At 35.5% G+C, this 19,148-nt stretch overlaps 1 protein-coding gene across 2 annotated transcripts; it reads left to right on the top strand.

Annotated features, from left to right (window-relative positions):
- The first annotated feature begins 1,408 nt into the window (after positions 1 to 1,408).
- Positions 1,409 to 7,763, top strand: LOC149949821 (uncharacterized). Of its 2 annotated transcripts, none has more exons than XM_090169306.1 (3): positions 1,409 to 1,479; positions 5,611 to 5,742; positions 6,072 to 7,763. In XM_090169306.1, exon 3 carries the CDS (start codon positions 6,184 to 6,186, stop codon positions 7,603 to 7,605), a length of 1,422 nt encoding a protein of 473 aa, XP_090025432.1. In that variant the 5' UTR covers positions 1,409 to 1,479; positions 5,611 to 5,742; positions 6,072 to 6,183; the 3' UTR covers positions 7,606 to 7,763. The 2 variants fall into 2 exon arrangements, with proteins under 2 accessions (XP_090025432.1, XP_090025433.1); XM_090169307.1 differs by lacking the exon at positions 1,409 to 1,479 and adding an exon at positions 1,580 to 1,661.
- Positions 7,764 to 19,148: the final 11,385 nt, after the last annotated feature.

Genomic DNA, 19,148 nt, shown 5'->3' on the forward strand with positions numbered 1-19,148 from the left:
AATTATAATAAAAATTTTATACCGGGCGGGATAGAAATGGGTTAATATTTTTAACAAATTACTCTAAATTGCGGAGATATATCTTTAAGGGTTATCTCGAGAAATTAATACCACTAGGGACAATTCTTCCGAGGAAAGGTATATTTTGGCTTGCCAACTTGTTGGTTCACGAGGTTAGTAATCTTCAGGCGAGTGGCGGCTCGACCATTCACATAGAGTGGAAGGCCCTTTGGAAGCGCATGAATCTTTAATTTTATTGGGCGATCTGGTTTTCGAGGCGTGAATAAATATAGTCGGATTAGCGATGTTGTTGTTTTTACATTTGTTAGAGTATAAACCTACTTTTTTTTAGCTAGATATTGTACGTTAACTTTAGGCTAACTTGTTAAATTCACTCCTCGAAAACTAGTCGTTGGGTACGAAACGTGTTAACAAGTTTTGCTGCTAGCCTTCCACTTTACGCGAATGGGTTACTCTATGGGCGCGACGTGAAGTTGCTCTTTTTTCAATAGATGTCGCTAGCCTCGAAATCAAAAAGGCGGTACTTATAGGTACCCCTCGCGTTGATTGGATCTTTTGTAAATTGGCAATAACATAAATTCCAGCATTTATAAACAATATTTTTACATGGTAAATATCATTTATGTTAAAGTCCACTAAATTGAGTATAAGATGTCTATCTATAATACTCTACAAAGGCACTCTGACGACGTTATTATTAGGCTATTTTGAATTTTGGCTTCGTTTGCCATAAAAAGAATACACAACGCTCTCCAGTAAAGTCGCGTTTTTCGAAGAATCGGCTTTAATTCTGTAATATATTTAAAAAAAACTTCTGTGGATAGGCACATTTAAAATATTTTGATTTGTACAAAACAGGCGACTTCGAAGAAAGCAATTAGATCGAAATTTAATACTTATCTTCTTTCTCGTTTGGCGAAGATTGAAGTAAAGTTAATTTTTGATTAAATTTTGAAATAAACCATTGTTTACAATAAATATTTTTTTTTATTGTGAACATGATCCATTTATAAATTTTCTATACATAAAAACATACACTCTTCACGAATGTTACCTCAGCTATATGTAAATACTATTTGTTATCATTATAATTAAAAATACCAAATAAAAGATGGAAATAAAAAATGAAAGAAAGGAAGATGACGGCCCCCACTCGAAAGAGGCGTGATAGATCAACAAATGGTCGTAATGCAGATCTCAAGGCCATTCTTTCCGATTACGTCATATTTTAGAAATATTAGATATAAAATATTGTTTAGTTATGTTTAGCACCATTTTATTTTGGTTCGTCAAGAACCCTACGGTAGTGATGAAGTTTCCCGCTTTCCCGGGTAAAATCATTTGTAACGGTCATTATATCCAGGAAAAAATTCACGTTAATCAGCCAAAACAATCACTCGTTAACCCCAAAGGAAATTCTTCAATTACTAAAAAATATGACTGATTTCATGAATAAAGGTAGGCGAAAGATTAATACTTTCATTTAGTTTTGTTTTTTTCATAAGGATGCGTATGAGAATTATTGGATTTAAATATTTCGAGCTAAACCTCGGTCACGAAAAATCAACACGTCCCCGATAAAAGCGGTGCACCTAGCCCGATATGGAACCATTTCTCATGAACTAAGTCATGAAATACAAGTAATTTATTTTCACACCCCGGGAATAACTTCTTTAGTTTTTCAATATTTGTGCGTGGTTTAACCATACTCATAGATGATGATAGACATGGGTTTGACACTAGTCAATTCGCTAGAATTCTGAAAGTTGGAAAAGAGAAAGTTTATTGTGCAGTAGAGTACCTGTCGAAACAGAATTAATCTATGGGCGTAACTACCGCGTAAAACACTAGACATGGCTTTAAAACTTAAATAAAATTCTGGGAAATATTGTTTAATTCATTAAAAACTCTGTTTACAATTTATATTAACGAAAAAAGTCATAGTAATGTACACATACGAAGAAAACTAAATAGTTCGCGCTACCAGTGTAGGGCTGATTTGATCCTCAATATTCCTTCTGCGATAAGAGGTGCATTTTTTAATTTTATAGCATTCGATAGAACACGTATAGAGTAATATCATTGTGACGTCACGCAAAGCCACGCTTGATTTTTTCCTTAGAGAAAAAAACGCGCCCTAATTGTCAGCCGTGGCCAAAGCTACGAAGTGATATTACGTACCCCTGTAGCACAATGGAGTCGGGCCGACGTCGGTTAAAACCCTCAAATGGACATATCGGCTGGCCTTCGATTTTACAGTCGAAATGTCCTAGTGGAGTTAGGGTCGGCCGACATTTTAAAGGTCGACTCTCTGCCGACTAAAAATGTACCTGTTTCCTACTCCGAAACGACGTCGGACCACAGTCAGCCCTATTTCATAACGTGACTCTATACAGACTAAAAATGTGATAGTTAACCGACACTGAAACTTCGTCGGGCCGACTGAAAAAAAAATACCGAGTCAAATATGATTATAATATTGGTTAAATATCATGTTGTTACTCACGCCAGTAAATGAAATGTTTTATAGATACTAAAAAATATTTATTGTTGAAACTTATTTACAGAGTAATATGGAAAATAGTAACAAGTCAAATTAAAGTGATTAAATCTAAGAGGGCGCGATGGTGTAAGTGGATGATTCATCAATCCTATTTTATTTAAAAAAATCGCCACATGCTTGTAGCTCTTGTAGAAAATCAAGAGTCAACTGCCCCTCATACAAGCTCTGATTCGGAATCTCGATCTCCAATTAACGCGTCATTTGAGGATATTATCAATGAAAATATTTGAAACTAGTCAAAGACTCTTAAGTCGTGAAAAAATTGTGATCGGTCAAAGTCAATTAACTCGAGTAATAATAAAGTCGGCAGTCCTTCTTGTTTTTATACCCCAATTTTTACCCCCAATAGTCAGTGTCAACTAAAATAAATTAAGATAGGAGGCTCACTTGTCAGGCTGTCTACCAAAAAAAAGCCTTATGTCGAACCCTGGTCCAGACCTGGTCAGTCATAGACTAAAGACGTTTCCAAATGACATGTAATGACTGTCGTCAAAAAATTTATATTTTCTCATGTTAATATTTAGATATTTTAAAATTGAATATCTAACTATTAACTAACTAATCGGAATATGTTTATGTAACCTAGTAAACAAGGAAAATGAGCCTGTGCGCTCGAAACCTTCTCTACAGTTTGTCATACCATGCATAGATCCAACTGTCCTCTAGTACTTAAAATAATTTTGGTAATTTTTAACTTTATAGTTAATTTGGTATAATTAGTTAAGAAAGGTGTGCGTAGTTCGAGTGTTATTGCGTTTGATAGAGCTTCGAATCTTTTAGCGCTTAAAATAATTTTGATGAAGACCAATAAGTTAATCGAGCTGTTTATCTTAATTATCCGGAAATTTGAAGCACCCAGGAGATGGCGTTGGGTTTGCCTTTTTAGTTGAAAATGAGTTTTTGGTAAAATAGAAGGTTTCTGGTACGATACAGTAGGTTTAACTCTCGGAGTTGAGGTGGCCCGGCTTTTCGACGGCGGTCAAGCATTGATCAAGGGGTCACGTGTCGAACGAGGGAAGAGAACGCGGCTTTGGCGTCATTTGAAATCGCCTCTGACAGGAACGGACTGACCTCTTCACTTTTTGCAAAAAAAATATATTTTAAAACAGCCTTTGATACAACTTAAGCCTATCTAAGAAATATTTCATGCCGCGCCGTAAATATTATTCTTACGAGTAATTTTATGTTAAAATGTTGATAATTTTAAATTTAGTTTAAGGGAAAACTACTCTAAAAATGGCTTTATTTCCATTGACCAAACATATTTCTAGCGCTTAAGAAACAAAGATTTTGATTAATTGGTGAAGTAGATGTAAAAACGCAACTCATAGGGGTTTATATTTCATTATCTATGGAATTTAAAATTGACAAAACTATTTTGAGCGCGAAAGAAAAATGAGCAGAGTCCACTTGGAATTGAATCGGAAAAAACAACCTTGATGTGACAATTGCCCGGCGAAAAGGAAAACTGTGAAGGGTGGACGAGCGATTAAAAATAATGCAGCTGCTAGGTTAATTCGATTTAACCGCTTGTATAGACGTCTTTGAAGAGTGTACAAGCTGCCCTTTTGTATTTGAACCATCCTTGGAATATACCAATACTACAATTCTTAGTGACATCTAGTGTCAAACTCACCAAGGTACACTCTTCCCCTTTAAGGAAAATTCAACAAGATGTCACGGACATTAAGGTACACACAATCTCCCCGATGCATTAACTATATGATAAATGTTGAACTTAAATTTGAACCGGTTTCCAATCATCTTGTACATTAACTTCACAAACCCAAGAGGAATTTTATCGAAAACGAATTTTTCCAGTTACTTGGTTTTGGAAATAAAGTAGCGAAACGCGAACAAAATAAGTTTTTAGACAAACCGAATTTTTCGAGTTTTCTGGTTTTGGAAATATGGTAGTGGAATGCGAACGAGTTAGATGGCGCCTGTATCAAACTATCAATTGGCATGAAATTACAATATGACAAAAGTGCGAACGCGGGTTGTGGGGTCCTTCGAATGGAATAAAATTCTAAATGGTTACTTATATGACAACAGATAATGTTTAAAGTGTACTAGATTGTACGTTCACTTAAATTTGAAATGCTAAAATTTATTAAAGTCATTTGGGGCCCTCTTGATCCGGGGGCCATCGGCGATCGCCGTCCAGCTGACCTGGTGAAGTTCGGGACTGCCTAATCTATTTAGTCATCTTTGTAATTAAGGTTTTTTTTTCGAATAATAGTATGGTTTTTTTTTTGGTTTTTATAAATAGTAAAGAAAGTTTCAAGCGCATTTGATAATTTTTCCCGTAATTTTATAAAATTTTAAAGCAATTTCTAATGTTTTACGCCCATATCTTACAGGGAATATAATAATAATAATAATAATAATAAGGGGTTTTCCGTAAAGATTGCTTTGCAGGTTATATTCCCTTTAATACATCGGGTACTCTATTGTACCGTGAATTGTACATTTTCTCAGGATTACCCGTAAATACTGTAGCATAGACAACGGCTGTTCTTCACTTTTGCCCCAGTGTAGAACCGGATACCCGACAACGAAATACTTTTTTCAGCATCTTTAGACGAAACGTTTTCCGAATCGGCATTTTGTCGGAGAAACGATTGCCCGATGACGAATATTGTAATAGGTATTATTTCATTCGAATTAAGATAATGATTAAATTGGTAACATTAAAATGTAATATCTAAATACCCCGATTTAAATCTACTAAGGTTTGACATTAATGAAACCTTCGCACAAACAGTTTGAAGTCTATTGAAACCTTATTTTTAATAATTCCCTAACTCCTACTTCAAAGTCGATTATACGTTTTATACTCACCCGAGAATCGAGCATTGATTGATTTTTTGGAATGTTTAGAAGATTTGTAGATTTTTCCTTGAATTTACGTATCTTTCCTTAGATATGTATATTTTTATTAAATCTGTCTGTATTTCCTGATTTCGTAAGTTTGTTTGAGAATTTTGTGGATTTGTCTTAAATTTATTTTGGTTCAAATTCAGGATTTAAAGAAAAGCGAAATCACTGGCGAATTTTGGTCTTAGAGTGTAATGGAATCCAGATCATCGACAGCCTTCCAGAGACCGGTTGCCCATAATCGAGTTCCGTCACCACGCCCAAATAGGAGAGAGTAGGTAACTGTCAAACATTAGTTTATCAGTAGAATTGCATAACTGTGGTGCAATACTTATCCCAACATTCCACAACCTGTGACCTCGCCAAAATTGTGCTGAGTTCCGCCTGCCGTGTCTGCCCTTCAATTAGCTTATTTAAATATGGCGTCAGCTACGGCATCTTCCTCAAGCAATTAAAATCTAAAATTCAATTAAAATGCACATCCTTGAATCCTCTGATGGTCGTCAACAATCTTTAATTTCAATGATCACTTTCTGAAGGGTGACCGCTGAATCCATTTTGACGAAACAATTCGTGATTGCTAATTTCGGAATTTTATTTTGTTCAGGCTTTTCTAAAAGTGGTCTTCGTCGAAAACCAACGCTTCAAATCATCCCAGTCGTCGCAGCTTCATCAACCAAAGAGACTTCACACAGATCTTAAAACTTGAATCTGGCAAAATGATCAGTCGAGAATTGAAGAAACACAAATGCACTGAGTGCGTTTATGCCACGAACAAAAAGGCACATTTTATTACTCACAAAAGAAAACACACCGGTGAGAAACCATTTCAATGTGACCAGTGTCGTAGAGTATTTTCACAAAAGAGCCATTTCATTTATCATAAAAGAACTCACACGGGCGAGAAACCTTTTCTATGTGACCAGTGTAGTTACGCATGTTCGCAAAAGAGCCGTTTGATTTTACACAAAAGAACTCACACGGGCGAGAAACCATTTCAGTGTGACCAGTGTAGTTACGCATGTTCACGAAATAGCTCTTTGATTTCCCATAAAAGAACTCACACGGGCGAGAAACCATTTCAATGTGACCAGTGTAGTTACGCATCTGCATTTAAGAACTGTTTGATTATGCACAAAATAATTCACACGGGCGAGAAACCATTTCAATGTGACCAGTGTAGTTACGCAGGTTCACAAAAGAGCCATTGGATTTCGCACCTAAGAACTCACACGGGCGAGAAACCATTTCAATGTGACCAGTGTAGTTACGCATCTGCACAAAAGAGCAATTTGATTTCCCACAAAAGAACTCACACGGCCGAGAAACCATTTCAATGTGACCAGTGTAGTTACGCATCTGCACAAAAGAGCAATTTGATTTCCCACAAAAGAACTCACACGGGCGAGAAACCATTTCAATGTGACCAGTGTAGTTACGCATGTTCAAAAAAGAGCCGTTTGATTTCGCACCAAAGAACTCACACGGGTGAGAGACCATTTCAATGTGACCAGTGTAGTTACGCATCTGCTTTCAAGAACTGTTTGATTATCCATAAAAAAACTCACACGGGTGGGAAACCAACTGGATGTCCAAAGCGTGGATTCCGGGCCAGATACGAGATAAAATTATCTCACCGCGAAAAATTGCGTCACGCTCAGAGGGCAAGGTCACACAAGTGCCCTATTCGCGACCAGACCTTCGCCACGAAAATAACTCTCGGAGCTCACCTTCGAATTCCTGGTCTTCCAGAAAACCAAAGTGGCGCTTCAACTAGTCACGATCCAGATCCACGACACAGAACACCTTCACGACCACGGCTGATTGAGAGCCTTTGTCGCCAATGGGGAATTAGGTTTTGTTCGGTGCAGGTGCGACGCGTGACAAATGAACAGATTCAATCTTGCACCGACACCTCCGACTCCGCCCACGTCGTACTACCCGAAGTTCCCGACCCGGACGCTGACCCAGCGGCGACCCTACCCATTAAAAAGGAAGTGGTACTTGGCACTAAAAGCCTCGCAGTCGATATCAGCGCCATCAAAGAAGAGCTTCTTTTTGACTTCATGGAGCTTGTGGGTGTTCCGTCTGTCGTCAAACTAGAATATTTGGGAAATCGACTAACTGGGGATAACTGCTAGGGTGTCTCAATGAACACCAACAGTCTCGTCAAGGTCGAATGCGGTTCTGGAGAACAAACTTCTGAATTTTAGAACCAAACCTACGAAACACGTGGTTTTTCTGTAATTTTTATATTATTTTATTTGTTCCCAACTAATTAATACTCATTCCCCGACGTGTTGGCTTTTTCAGACATGGTCTATTAATTGGTTTTTGCAAATTGTTTTGTAGTTTATTAAAAATTCAAATTTAGCCAATCCTATAACATCCGGTAAATGTATGTTCATCTAAAAGGCGTAGAGATCCCAAATTGGGAAAACATTCCGATCGTCTTGAGCATTTTCTCAGATCTATTTAGTCTAGAGTTTTGAAATTGTCGAGGTATAGATATTGGCAAGGAAACGTTATAATTTGTTAATTTCAGAAAAAAAAAGATTTTGTAGTTTTCTGAAAATAATTTTGTACCAATAGGCATCAGACAATTTAGAAAGTTGTAGAGGTTGCTTTCGAACCTGGAAATAAAATTTTCTTCCCCGAAAAAGGTCAAATTTCAATTTACATCATGTACAAAAACAAGAACTTACTACCTAAAATAGCTCTCAAACGCCCCTCAATATTCATTCTGTATATTAAAATTTATTTTACCAGTTCCTGGTTTCTCAATTCTGAAAAGTTTCCGGAAAATTACCAGGAGGCGAAGTAAGAGGGCTGAACTCGCCAGCATCCTTGTAAGAAGCTTAGCGCGCGCTCGGCGGGAAAATTTCGGGAAAATGGCGGCAAGATAGCGCCGCTACGCTACGTGTTGCCGCCATTTTTCCGAATTTTTCCCGCCGAGCGCGCGCTAAGCTTCTTACAAGGATGCTGGCGCGTGCATCCCTCCTACTTCGCCTCCCCCAATTTATCTCTGCTGACTGCACTAAAACATGATTTGACCTTTAAAATATCATACGTAAAAAATGGTAGACTTTAAAAACTACTAATATACTCTTCGGTGGATCTGTGGTAGAACAGGAGGGCTCGGGTTCGAAACCTGCCCGATGCGATCGCGAATTGTAATTTGTAACTAAGACAAATACCGTAAACAATTGGTGGAACCCTGCCATTTGGACGTTGAGACGTTTACCGTAACCCTCAGCACTCGGTCCGTCCCCAAAGTCCAAAAGAAGAAGTTGGAGAAAAAACACCCTTATATGCAAAACGCAAACACAACCAACTCCACATACCTTCACTACCTGTAATGTTTACTTACAATAACAAATTTACAATAAAACTAAGTGGCAACCGTCGCGACGGTGAGCGTTAACGAAAAAACAACCAAACCCAACCCAACCGCAAATTTATTTAAACTACAAACGCGTTAGCAGCACACACACAGACACACAGACAGACACGGTGATTGTAAAACCCCTCCTAAGGGACATAGGAGAGGTAAAATACGTTGAAGTTTTAACAAAGTATACAACACCAATGTACAAATATCAACTTATGTATTGCTGTTTTCCTTTTCAGACTATATATAGGCTATACTAACGACGTAAGAACTATACACACATATATTACTTGAAATGTTTTATTTGTTATATTTTATAAATTATATAGTTATATTATATATGTGTGTGTTTCGTAATTTGAATTGAATTTATAACCCACGAAAATATAATTTATATAAACAATTCTTGAAGATGGCCTACTAGTTTATAAAGCTGGATAAATAAACGGCTTCCTTCTATTCTTGTAGCCCAATTTATATAAATATTATTTTCGTGGGTTATAAGTTCAATTCAAATTACGAAACACAAAATATGAATTTGTTACCAATTTGTATTTATAATTATTGTTATAAGAGTATGTTTAAAATAGTTTTGATTCTAGTGTAAAACTAAGAGCAGAAACGATAATCAATTTAAAATGAACGTATTTAAACAAAAGAAATTTACAATGAAAATAAATAGTTTAAAGCATACATTGACACTTATCATACCAAAACTATATTATGAACATTTAAAAAATATATATTTCTTTCCATTTGGTTTACTGTTTAGTAAAATCGTAGACATATTTATCCAATTATACTTCTTCACAATAATTTTTTAAGTAGTACAAAATTATAATTTTCAAAAACTTTTTCGCGTGAGTACAATGCAGCTAGTAATGTTGTTCTACATTTTTTAGTTATGGAATGAAAATGAGCATTATCGAAAATCGCTATTTTTAATTAACTTTTTTGATCCCTCCTCGTGATCGCTGTGATTTCCAAACAACTTTATCAGGATCGTGTACACAGTCTACATCTATGCAAATTTTATGGCAACAATAATTTCTTGGTTTTCACCAATCTTTTCAGTTACCTTAAAATTCCGTATTAGGTAGCCTGAATTTCTTAGTAGAAAATAAATGAAACGAGAAAACACCCTTGATTAAAATGGAAACTAAAATACGGGTCACTTGAAATAACTTAATTTCAGTAAAAACTAAATGAGAGGTCAAGCGATCTTTTCAAATTGTGAGTGTATTTCGGGTAGTAAGCCAGCTCTAGACATTTCGTAACCTTTTTAAAAAGCAATAATTTTTTGTTCATTCACGGTGACTATTCCAAAGTCGATGGTGCCACATGAAGTTGAAGGACAAAAACAGCGTTTGAATTTAGTCACGCCTTTAGATAAATGCCCAAATTTATTTGACTAGTTCCCATCAGAACCTAAGTACTTCGATGAACTAGAGAAAAACACTTGAACAAATTGGTCAATATATTTCGGAACTTTACAAGAATTGTGTCTTGTCCTTACAGTGTCATATCTCCAATACTTTGTTGGAGAAACGTCTTTCAGACTCTTTGAAAAGATTTCGTAACCTCACAACCATACGCCACCACTCCGAGAAGGGCTTCATAAGCTCATATGAATTATCTGATTACCACAGCCACATGGGTTAAAGGTATTGTCGGCTTCACTTTGATCAAGTAATATATGTTGATCTTTGAGATTTTTTTCAAATTTAGTAGTATCAGTCCAGTTGAATGCAATTATAGGAATATGCCAAGAGTTCAACCAATATGCTAATTTGGCAGGGTAACTACACGCTGCTTCCAAAAGTTCAATGGCTTTGACGAATCCATGATATTAAATATGGTTTATTTTATGATGAACATAATTAAATTCAAGCTGTATAATTTGATTTTTATACACTGCTTTTCGGTGATTTCATTTTCATATTAAACAGCATTTGTTGCCAAGGTACGAAAATTGTCCCGAAAATTGTTTTAATTATATCTGACTACTGTGTAGACATCTAGAGCTGGCTTCCCTAAGATACTTTGAATTTAATACCAACAACGTACTCTATATCCTAAGTGAAACCAGCTTTAAGGAAAATATATACTTAATTGGCACCTGTTAAATTATTAAGAACGAAAATAAATGGGACTTCTACAACAAAACCCGTGGGAAATAATGTCGACTACTCTAAAAATATATTAGGAAGACGTAAATCTATACTCAATCTAATTTCTATTAAGTAGAGCAAATACAATCGTTTTAAATTCTAATGAGTAAAATCAATATGTTAATGCATGTTCTTGCAATATTATGGCAGTATTTTGATAACAAATTTAAGGACAGACTCCATATTTTGTGTCTCCCAAGGCTAAAATTTAAATACCACCAAATGGTTCCTCTTTTCCAGTTATCTGGCAAAATCTCAAATGAATGTAAGCGAGCAAAGCTGAAGAGACCAATGAAATTTCATCGATTATTAGTAACTTTATATGGGCTAAAGTGTTTCGCATTATACGCAAGGAATCGGGACCCAATTTACAATACTTTGCTGTTCTGCCGCGTTGAATCGACAACATCAGCAAAAGATGTAGAGTAACCCCTCCTATGTTATTAGCAGCCAAACCGGTAGGATATGCTGCCAATCCAACACAAAGTGGGTACTCAAAGTGGTTGCATAGAACTATTCTCATCTCTTGGAGTTTTTATCAAGAAACTCTTTCTAGTTCCTCCGAATCCGCTGACAAATTCGATTAAACCTTCTTTTGGCGGACTTGAGCCACAGAAATGTTTAGCAATATTCTCAAGTATACTCCTTTGATCTGGAAACAAAGGTATAAGTTGATTAACAAGGCTTTCGGGAGTTGAAATTATATTTTAACTAAGAACTGCGTTCACTTCTTTCAATGCGTTTTCCGCTTCTATTAATTCCCTGCTTTCAATCGGATTAGCAGTGATATCTCCCACAAAATTATTTTGCCCATTGGGTGAAGTATTTTTAGCCAATGCGTCTTCTAGTGCTATTTCTGCGTCTATTAAAGTATTTAACTGCTCATGATACTTCATTATCTCTTTTAATTTCGGTGAATGGCCTTCGAAAGAGTCTTTAAAATCTTGACACAAAATTACCTTGTAAAGAAGTTTCTTCTCTCCCAGGTAAAAGTAGCATCAACATGTCGTCGTAGAATTTTTCCGCATCTGATTCAGATTTAGTTCTATCGTGTTTCGGATGTTGAACTAGAAAAGGCTTCACCCTCATTTCTACGAAACCAGCTCCCTTCTTTAATTCGAATATTTCCGAAGGTCCTTTTGAGTAAGGTCTTGTTAGCACACGATAGTAGAATCTCGCCCAACCATACAAACAATTGTTTTCTTAACTGTCAGGGCGATTACGGTAAATATCGTCGACTAGTTGTTTCATAAAAATATCTGTGCTTTCTGGCTCATTCTCTTTCAAAGATAGCAATTCTTTATATCGCTCAAGTAAGCGCTTTCTGTGATCTTTAGGAGCAGTATTCACGAATACGAAACTATCTGACTTTACATACAAATGCTGATGTGTTGAACGATCAGCTGCCTCGTAACTGCTGATTTATTGTTGCGATATAGCAGGCCTAAACCCAAAAGACGACTACGAACATCTTTATTCGCTAAATCATTCCTGAAATTCTCTTTGTCAGATTTCTCTTTTTTCGTAATGTAAAAAGTAATATAACGTGTAATAGCCATTTTATCATCCGCTACAAACTAAATGTCTATGTTACCTTTGAAAGCCAAAAGTAATACAGGGTTATAGTCATTAATTTTTATTTCAGCCTTTGTTCTGCCAGCGAATAGAGCTTTTTCGACGATTTTCCTGAGACACGATGTCTTATAGTGGTATCAACTTCATTCTGATACTAGTAACTTCTCTGGGAAACTTCAAACGACAATGCGTTATAAACTTATCACAAGTTTTTTTCCTTCTCAAACAAGTTCGATTACATTTGTGCCATTGATACTTGGATACTAAATCGTACAACGTTGGGCTTTTAGTTTTATTTGGCAACGCACAAGTTTAATGTTTTTCGATAAAGTTCATAACGACCTTATTAGGCACAATTTTCGGTGTGTTTTTTATACACAAAATAAAATGAATATGAGGAGCACCTCGACTTCGATATTCTGCAATCCAAAATAATTAACCCCTTAGGTGTACCATAATAAAAATACATTGTTTTCACTTAACTGCATCGCTTATACCAATATTCTAGAGTACCTCGCACATTTTGCATGTAAGCTGTCAAACTAGCTTCCAACTCTTTATTATTGCTTTCCATTTGATTAACAAACGAACTAACTGAAAGATTTTTGTTTGCACTCATACGTGACAAATGCTCGATACTATTGGACAAAACTTTGATTTCACTGTCCTAAAGAAGATGAAAGAGGTATTGTTCATTTTTAGAGAACCTTCTATCCTTGTTTAAAATTCTTTGAAGACGAAAATCTGATTTAGACAGCTTAGCAATTGGTCTTTCAGAGTATTTTCCATAATTACCAGTTACAAATAAGTACAAAATACCCTCCGCATTTTTGCTATTTACAGGGTGTATTGAATAGTGGTCAAATAATTCTTTCTGTTCAACTGCAGAGATTCTGCGAAGCAAAGACATCTCGTTAGAAGAAATTTTTATATCCTTAGCGTTAGCGCTACCATAAAGCAATTCTTCCGTGAAATCGCTAATATTTACATTATTATAGAGTGGGTGAATGGTTTTTAACTTTAGTAAAGCATTACTAACTAAATTTATTGTCAAACAGTTTTATTCTTGGTAGGCAGCCTATTCACTATAATAAATAATTGATAATCAGTAGATAGATGTTTAGGAATCATTTCCACATTTTCAGTGAAGGGAAGAGGCAAATAAACTGCACAACTTCTAACGGCTCTCGTTAATCCAGAATGATTAACCATATTTTTCCCAAATAGTGAATGTAGACGAATAATAGTTTGAAATACTTTTACTTTTTGTATTAGCATTTTCTCAATAAAATTTAATTTAGAAATATCATTTGGCACGGGATCTACTTAAAGGCCACCAAGAAAACATTGCGGCGGTATTTTACCCGATTTTAGATATTGCGTATATAACATATGCATAATCGCTTTTCGTCAAACATAAAACGAACTCCAACGTTACCTTCCGATTCTGCCATATCATCATCTGCAATATTAACTTTTAAAATATCTGCCACTGTAATTTGAGGCTCTTTGAATTGCCAAGTAGCAATTAAAAGCATTAAATCTTCGTTGGTATCTAAATTATGCGTGTCAAAACAATTTCCCACAGATTTGTGCTGGCTATTCTTAAAAGGTTTTTCACAACTATCGCAATGCAAATCATGAAACTCGTACATCTCTTTATAGCAACTTACTAGCTAGCTGCCATGGCTCCATTAAGTTGGCCCCCCCTCTCTACAATTTTAAAAACTTTCATTTGCGATCGAATGCGACCTCGATGCGACGTTATGCGAAACTAAAAAAAAAGATGCGACATAATTGTTAAGTTGGAATAATTAAAACAAAAGGGGGGGCTAACTTAATGACAGCCCCCCCACTTTCAACTATCAACCCGGAAACACAACCAATAGAATGCGACCTCAATGCGACGTTATGCAACACCCTTACTTTCGAATGCGACATCTTAGTTAACGAGATAATCGCTTTCGTAAGTGGGGGGGCTAACTTAACGCGAGCCCCCCCTATAACAGTTGAGGCCTCCAAACACCTTTATTCGATTGCGACCTCAATGCGACGTTATGCGACACCCTTACTTTCGAATGCGACATCTTAGTTAACGAGATAATCGCTTTCGTAAGTGGGGGGGCTAACTTAACGTGAGCCCCCCCCTATAACAGTTGAGGCCTCCAAACACCTTTATTCGATTGCGACCTCAATGCGACGTTATGCGACACCCTTACTTTCGAATGCGACATCTTAGTTAACGAGATAATCGCTTTCGTAAGTGGGGGGGCTAACTTAACGTGAGCCCCCCCTATAACAGTTGAGGCCTCCAAACACCTTTATTCGATTGCGACCTCAATGCGACGTTATGCGACACCCTTACTTTCGAATGCGACATCCTTACTTTCGAATGCGACATCTTAGTTAACGAGATAATCACTATCGTAAGTGGGCAGGGCTAACTTAACGCAAATGAATGGGCCGCCATGTTAAATGAATGCAAATGAATGCGACCTCATTTTAAATGAATGCAAATGAATGCGACCTCATGTTAAATGAATGCAAATGAATGCGACCTCATTTTAAATGAATGCAAATGAATGCGACCTCATTTTAAATGAATGCAAATGAATGCGACGCCATTTTAAATGAATGCGACGCCATTTTAAATGAATGCGACGCCATTTTAAATGAATGCAAATGAATGCGACGTCAATGCGAAGCAATGCGACACCATAATTATCGAAATAATCACCGCTATTCGAATGCGACAGCCGTGTTAACGAGATAATCGATTGAACCAGATCGAGAATCATCAAATATAAATACGGAAACACAGGTCGATTAAGTTGGCCCCCCCTTTTTTGATTTCCCAGAAAATTTCTCTATCAATTTTATGCACCCACAATGCGACAGCAAGTGAAAGAGAGGTGACTTAACCATTATCGAGATATAATTAAAATTAAAAGGGGGCTAAATTAACGTCAGCCCCCATAATTTCGTTATTCAACCAGAACAGAATATCATAGCCACTACATGGCAATGCGAAGAAATGCGACAGATATAATTTTGATTGCGAAAAATAGTTTATGAGAAAATTAATAGAGAAAGTGGGGGGGGCTAACTTAACAGTAACCCCCCATATTAATTCATAATTTTAATTAACCTTAATATAAAGAGACGTCAATGCGAATTAATGCGACACTATTTTTAACGAATGCGACAAATTAGGTTATGAGATAATAGACAAATGAAAAAAGGGGGCTAATTTAATGGCAGCCCCCCCCCCCGAAATATAAAAAATAAGTTCTATAAAAAAAATGAAGTCGTCAACGCGGACCAAAGCGACAACCATTTATCCAAATGCGACATCAATAAAAATAGTTCTTCCTAACCAGATTGGAATATGACCAATAATAGATAAAAAAAGGGGGCTAGTTAAACGGCAGCCCCCAAAATATAATGAAAAATTAAAAAAAAAATAATTTGCGAGTGTAACGCTAATTAACACGACAATCGTTTTTTCAAATGCGACATCCATAGAAAGAGTATTTCCTAACCAGATTTTTTTTATCAGATTTAGAAAAAAAAAACAATCTAAGGAGACGGCGATCAATTTAATGCAACACTGTTTTACACGAATTCAACAAATTAGGTAAAGTAAAAAGCTAATTTATTGGTAGCCTCAAAATATTAAAAATTTAAAAAAAAAATAATTATGTTTTTAACGTGGACTAATGCGACAACACCTTTATTAATTGTGACAATATTTCATACCTGCGAAACTGACTACTAAATGCACTCCATTTATGTTTTAAAAGCGATAGTTTTATTCAAGAAAACTGATAGTAGCGACTGCGTATGATTACGAATCATCTCTTTTTGATAGCGACATCTGGGTGACTGCTTGAGACATAATTTTAATGAATGGGACATCATTTTAAGTGAATGCGACATCAATATAAATGAATGCGACATCAATATAAATGAATGCGACATCAATATAAATGAATGCGACATCAATATAAATGAATGCGACATCAATATTAATGAATGTGACATCAATATTAATGAATGCGACATCAATATATATGAATGCGACCTCATTTTAAATGAATGCGACCTCATTTTAAATGAATGTGACCCTATTTTAAATGAATGCGACCTCATTTTAAATGAATGTGAATGAGTTTTTCATTTAAGCCTGGTTCATTTTTTAAATAGCGATTTAATTAAAGGCATTGTAAAGTTACAACATTATTGTGGCTAACGGAATAAATTTGTTTGTCACAAAAAACGGGCAACCAGAGGTGGTGCTAGTATTTTAAAATGTTTCAAGTATTTTTATATACAAATTTGGCCCAACTTCCAGGGGGGTTGGGGCTTCACCATATCAACTTTCTGGGCCTTCTAACAGTTAATAACTGGGCCCCAATTTAAATTTAAAGTAATATCCACTATTTTATTTTAGATCGTTCTTTATAATCTCGTAATATTGCAGGGGAATCGTCAAGCGAAAACCACGCTAAAAACATAAAGCGGTCGTTTTTTAATTATTTTTTATAGTTTTCTTATTTTCACTTCTGAGCGACTGCAGCGTCTTAGTTTGATTTTGTGATGAACAACCATTTGATCTTTGAGAGGGTCTCTGCAAGGAGTAGAGGTCGGCGTTTGAATAAGAAATTATACGATTGTTAATATTTATCCATAACCGAGAATTATTCAGAAATATTCGAAAAAAATTATAAATTGTGCATGTTAAATCGTTGTTTATTCGTATAAAACAGATAATACTAATTTTAATGATTAATTGAAATTGTTGCGGTTAATTTATTTGTTCCGCCGACCTCTAGCAAGGAGGCGGTACAAAATGACTTGAGGGATTACAAAATGGCGGTGATTTTATAGCCATTCAAATTGACATCGAAACGGAAATAACTATTTTGGAGCGTTTAATTTTAAAAAACATGAATCCCTCTTCAGAATTACATTACTTCTAAAGGTACAATAATGATTTTTTGCCACATATTAAAGTATTTCATTTCACTGATAAAAAATATCTAATCACTTTATGAAATCAAAATTGGTTTAAGGAAGAATACCGATTATCAGTATTAAGGCTGTGTTGGGTTTTCCAAGTAATTTTTTAGGAACCCAAATCTCTGAAACAAAGCACTTTACAACTCATGTTCATTAGACAAGTTCAACTCATTAGGATCCATAGAAAACAGCTCCTTATCTGTGACGTAGCCGGAAATACGTCAAAGGTGTCGACGAGTGTCAATGTTAAGAAGGAGTTGATATATAAAACAGAAAAAGGTTGGCTGAAAAGGGGTGGGGCGTTGGACACAGAAACCCCTTGTCTACGCCACTCCTCTTAATATTTGACAAACTTATCTTTAACACCCTCAATAGAATTTATTTACGTCGTACAATTGCGGTTTGATGACATAAATATGGTCCCGCGTTCAATTAAATTAAAGTCACATTATTTAAAAATTATATCGCATTCAATTCAAATTATATCGCATTCAATGCTAATTATATTGCAATTATTTCAATAATGTCGCATTCATTTGAAATGAGGTCGCATTCATTTAAAATGAGGTCACATTAATTTAAAATGAGGTCTAATTCATTTATATTGATGTCGGAATCATTTATATTGATGTCGCATTAATTTTAAGGTTTCACATTAAAATTGTCGCATTAATTTAAAATAAGGTCGCAGTCCATTTAAATGAGGTCGCATTCATATATATTGATGTCGCATTCATTTATATTGATGTCGCATTCATTTATATTGATGTCGCATTCATTTATATTGATGTCGCATTCACTTAAAATGATGTCCCATTCATTAAAATTATGTCTCAAGCAGTCACCCAGATGTCGCTATCAAAAAGAGATGATTCGTAATCATACGCAGTCGCTACTATCAGTTTTCTTGAATAAAACTATCGCTTTGAAAACATAAATGGAGTGCATTTAGTAGTCAGTTTCGCAGGTATGAAATATTGTCACAATTAATAAAGGTGTTGTCGCATTAGTCCACGTTAAAAACATAATTAATTTTTTTTTTAATTTTTAATATTCTGAGGCTACCAATAAATTAGCTTTTTACTTTACCTAATTTGTTGAATTCGTGTAAAACAGTGTTGCATTAAATTGATCGCCGTCTCCTTAGATTGTTTTTTTTTCTAAATCTGATAAAAAAAATTCTGGATAGGAAATACTCTTTCTATGGATGTCGCATTTGAAAAAACGATTGTCGTGTTAATTAGCGTTACACTCGCAAATTATTTTTTTTTTAATTTTTCATTATATTTTGGGGGCTGCCGTTTAACTAGCCCCCTTTTTTATCTATTATTGGTCATATTCCAATCTGGTTAGGAAGAACTATTTCTATTGATGTCGCATTTGGAAAAATGATTGTCGCATTGGTTGGCGTTAACGACGTAATTTATTTTTAATTACAAATTATAAATATAAAATTTGGGGGCTGCCATTAAATTAGCCCCCTTTTTTATCTATTATTGGTCACATAACAATCTGGTTAGGAAGA

This window comes from Leiobunum rupestre, chromosome 3 (genome assembly GCF_980474605.1).
Source record: "Leiobunum rupestre chromosome 3, qqLeiRupe1.1.hap1, whole genome shotgun sequence".
Taxonomy (NCBI): Eukaryota; Metazoa; Arthropoda; class Arachnida; order Opiliones; family Sclerosomatidae; genus Leiobunum; species Leiobunum rupestre.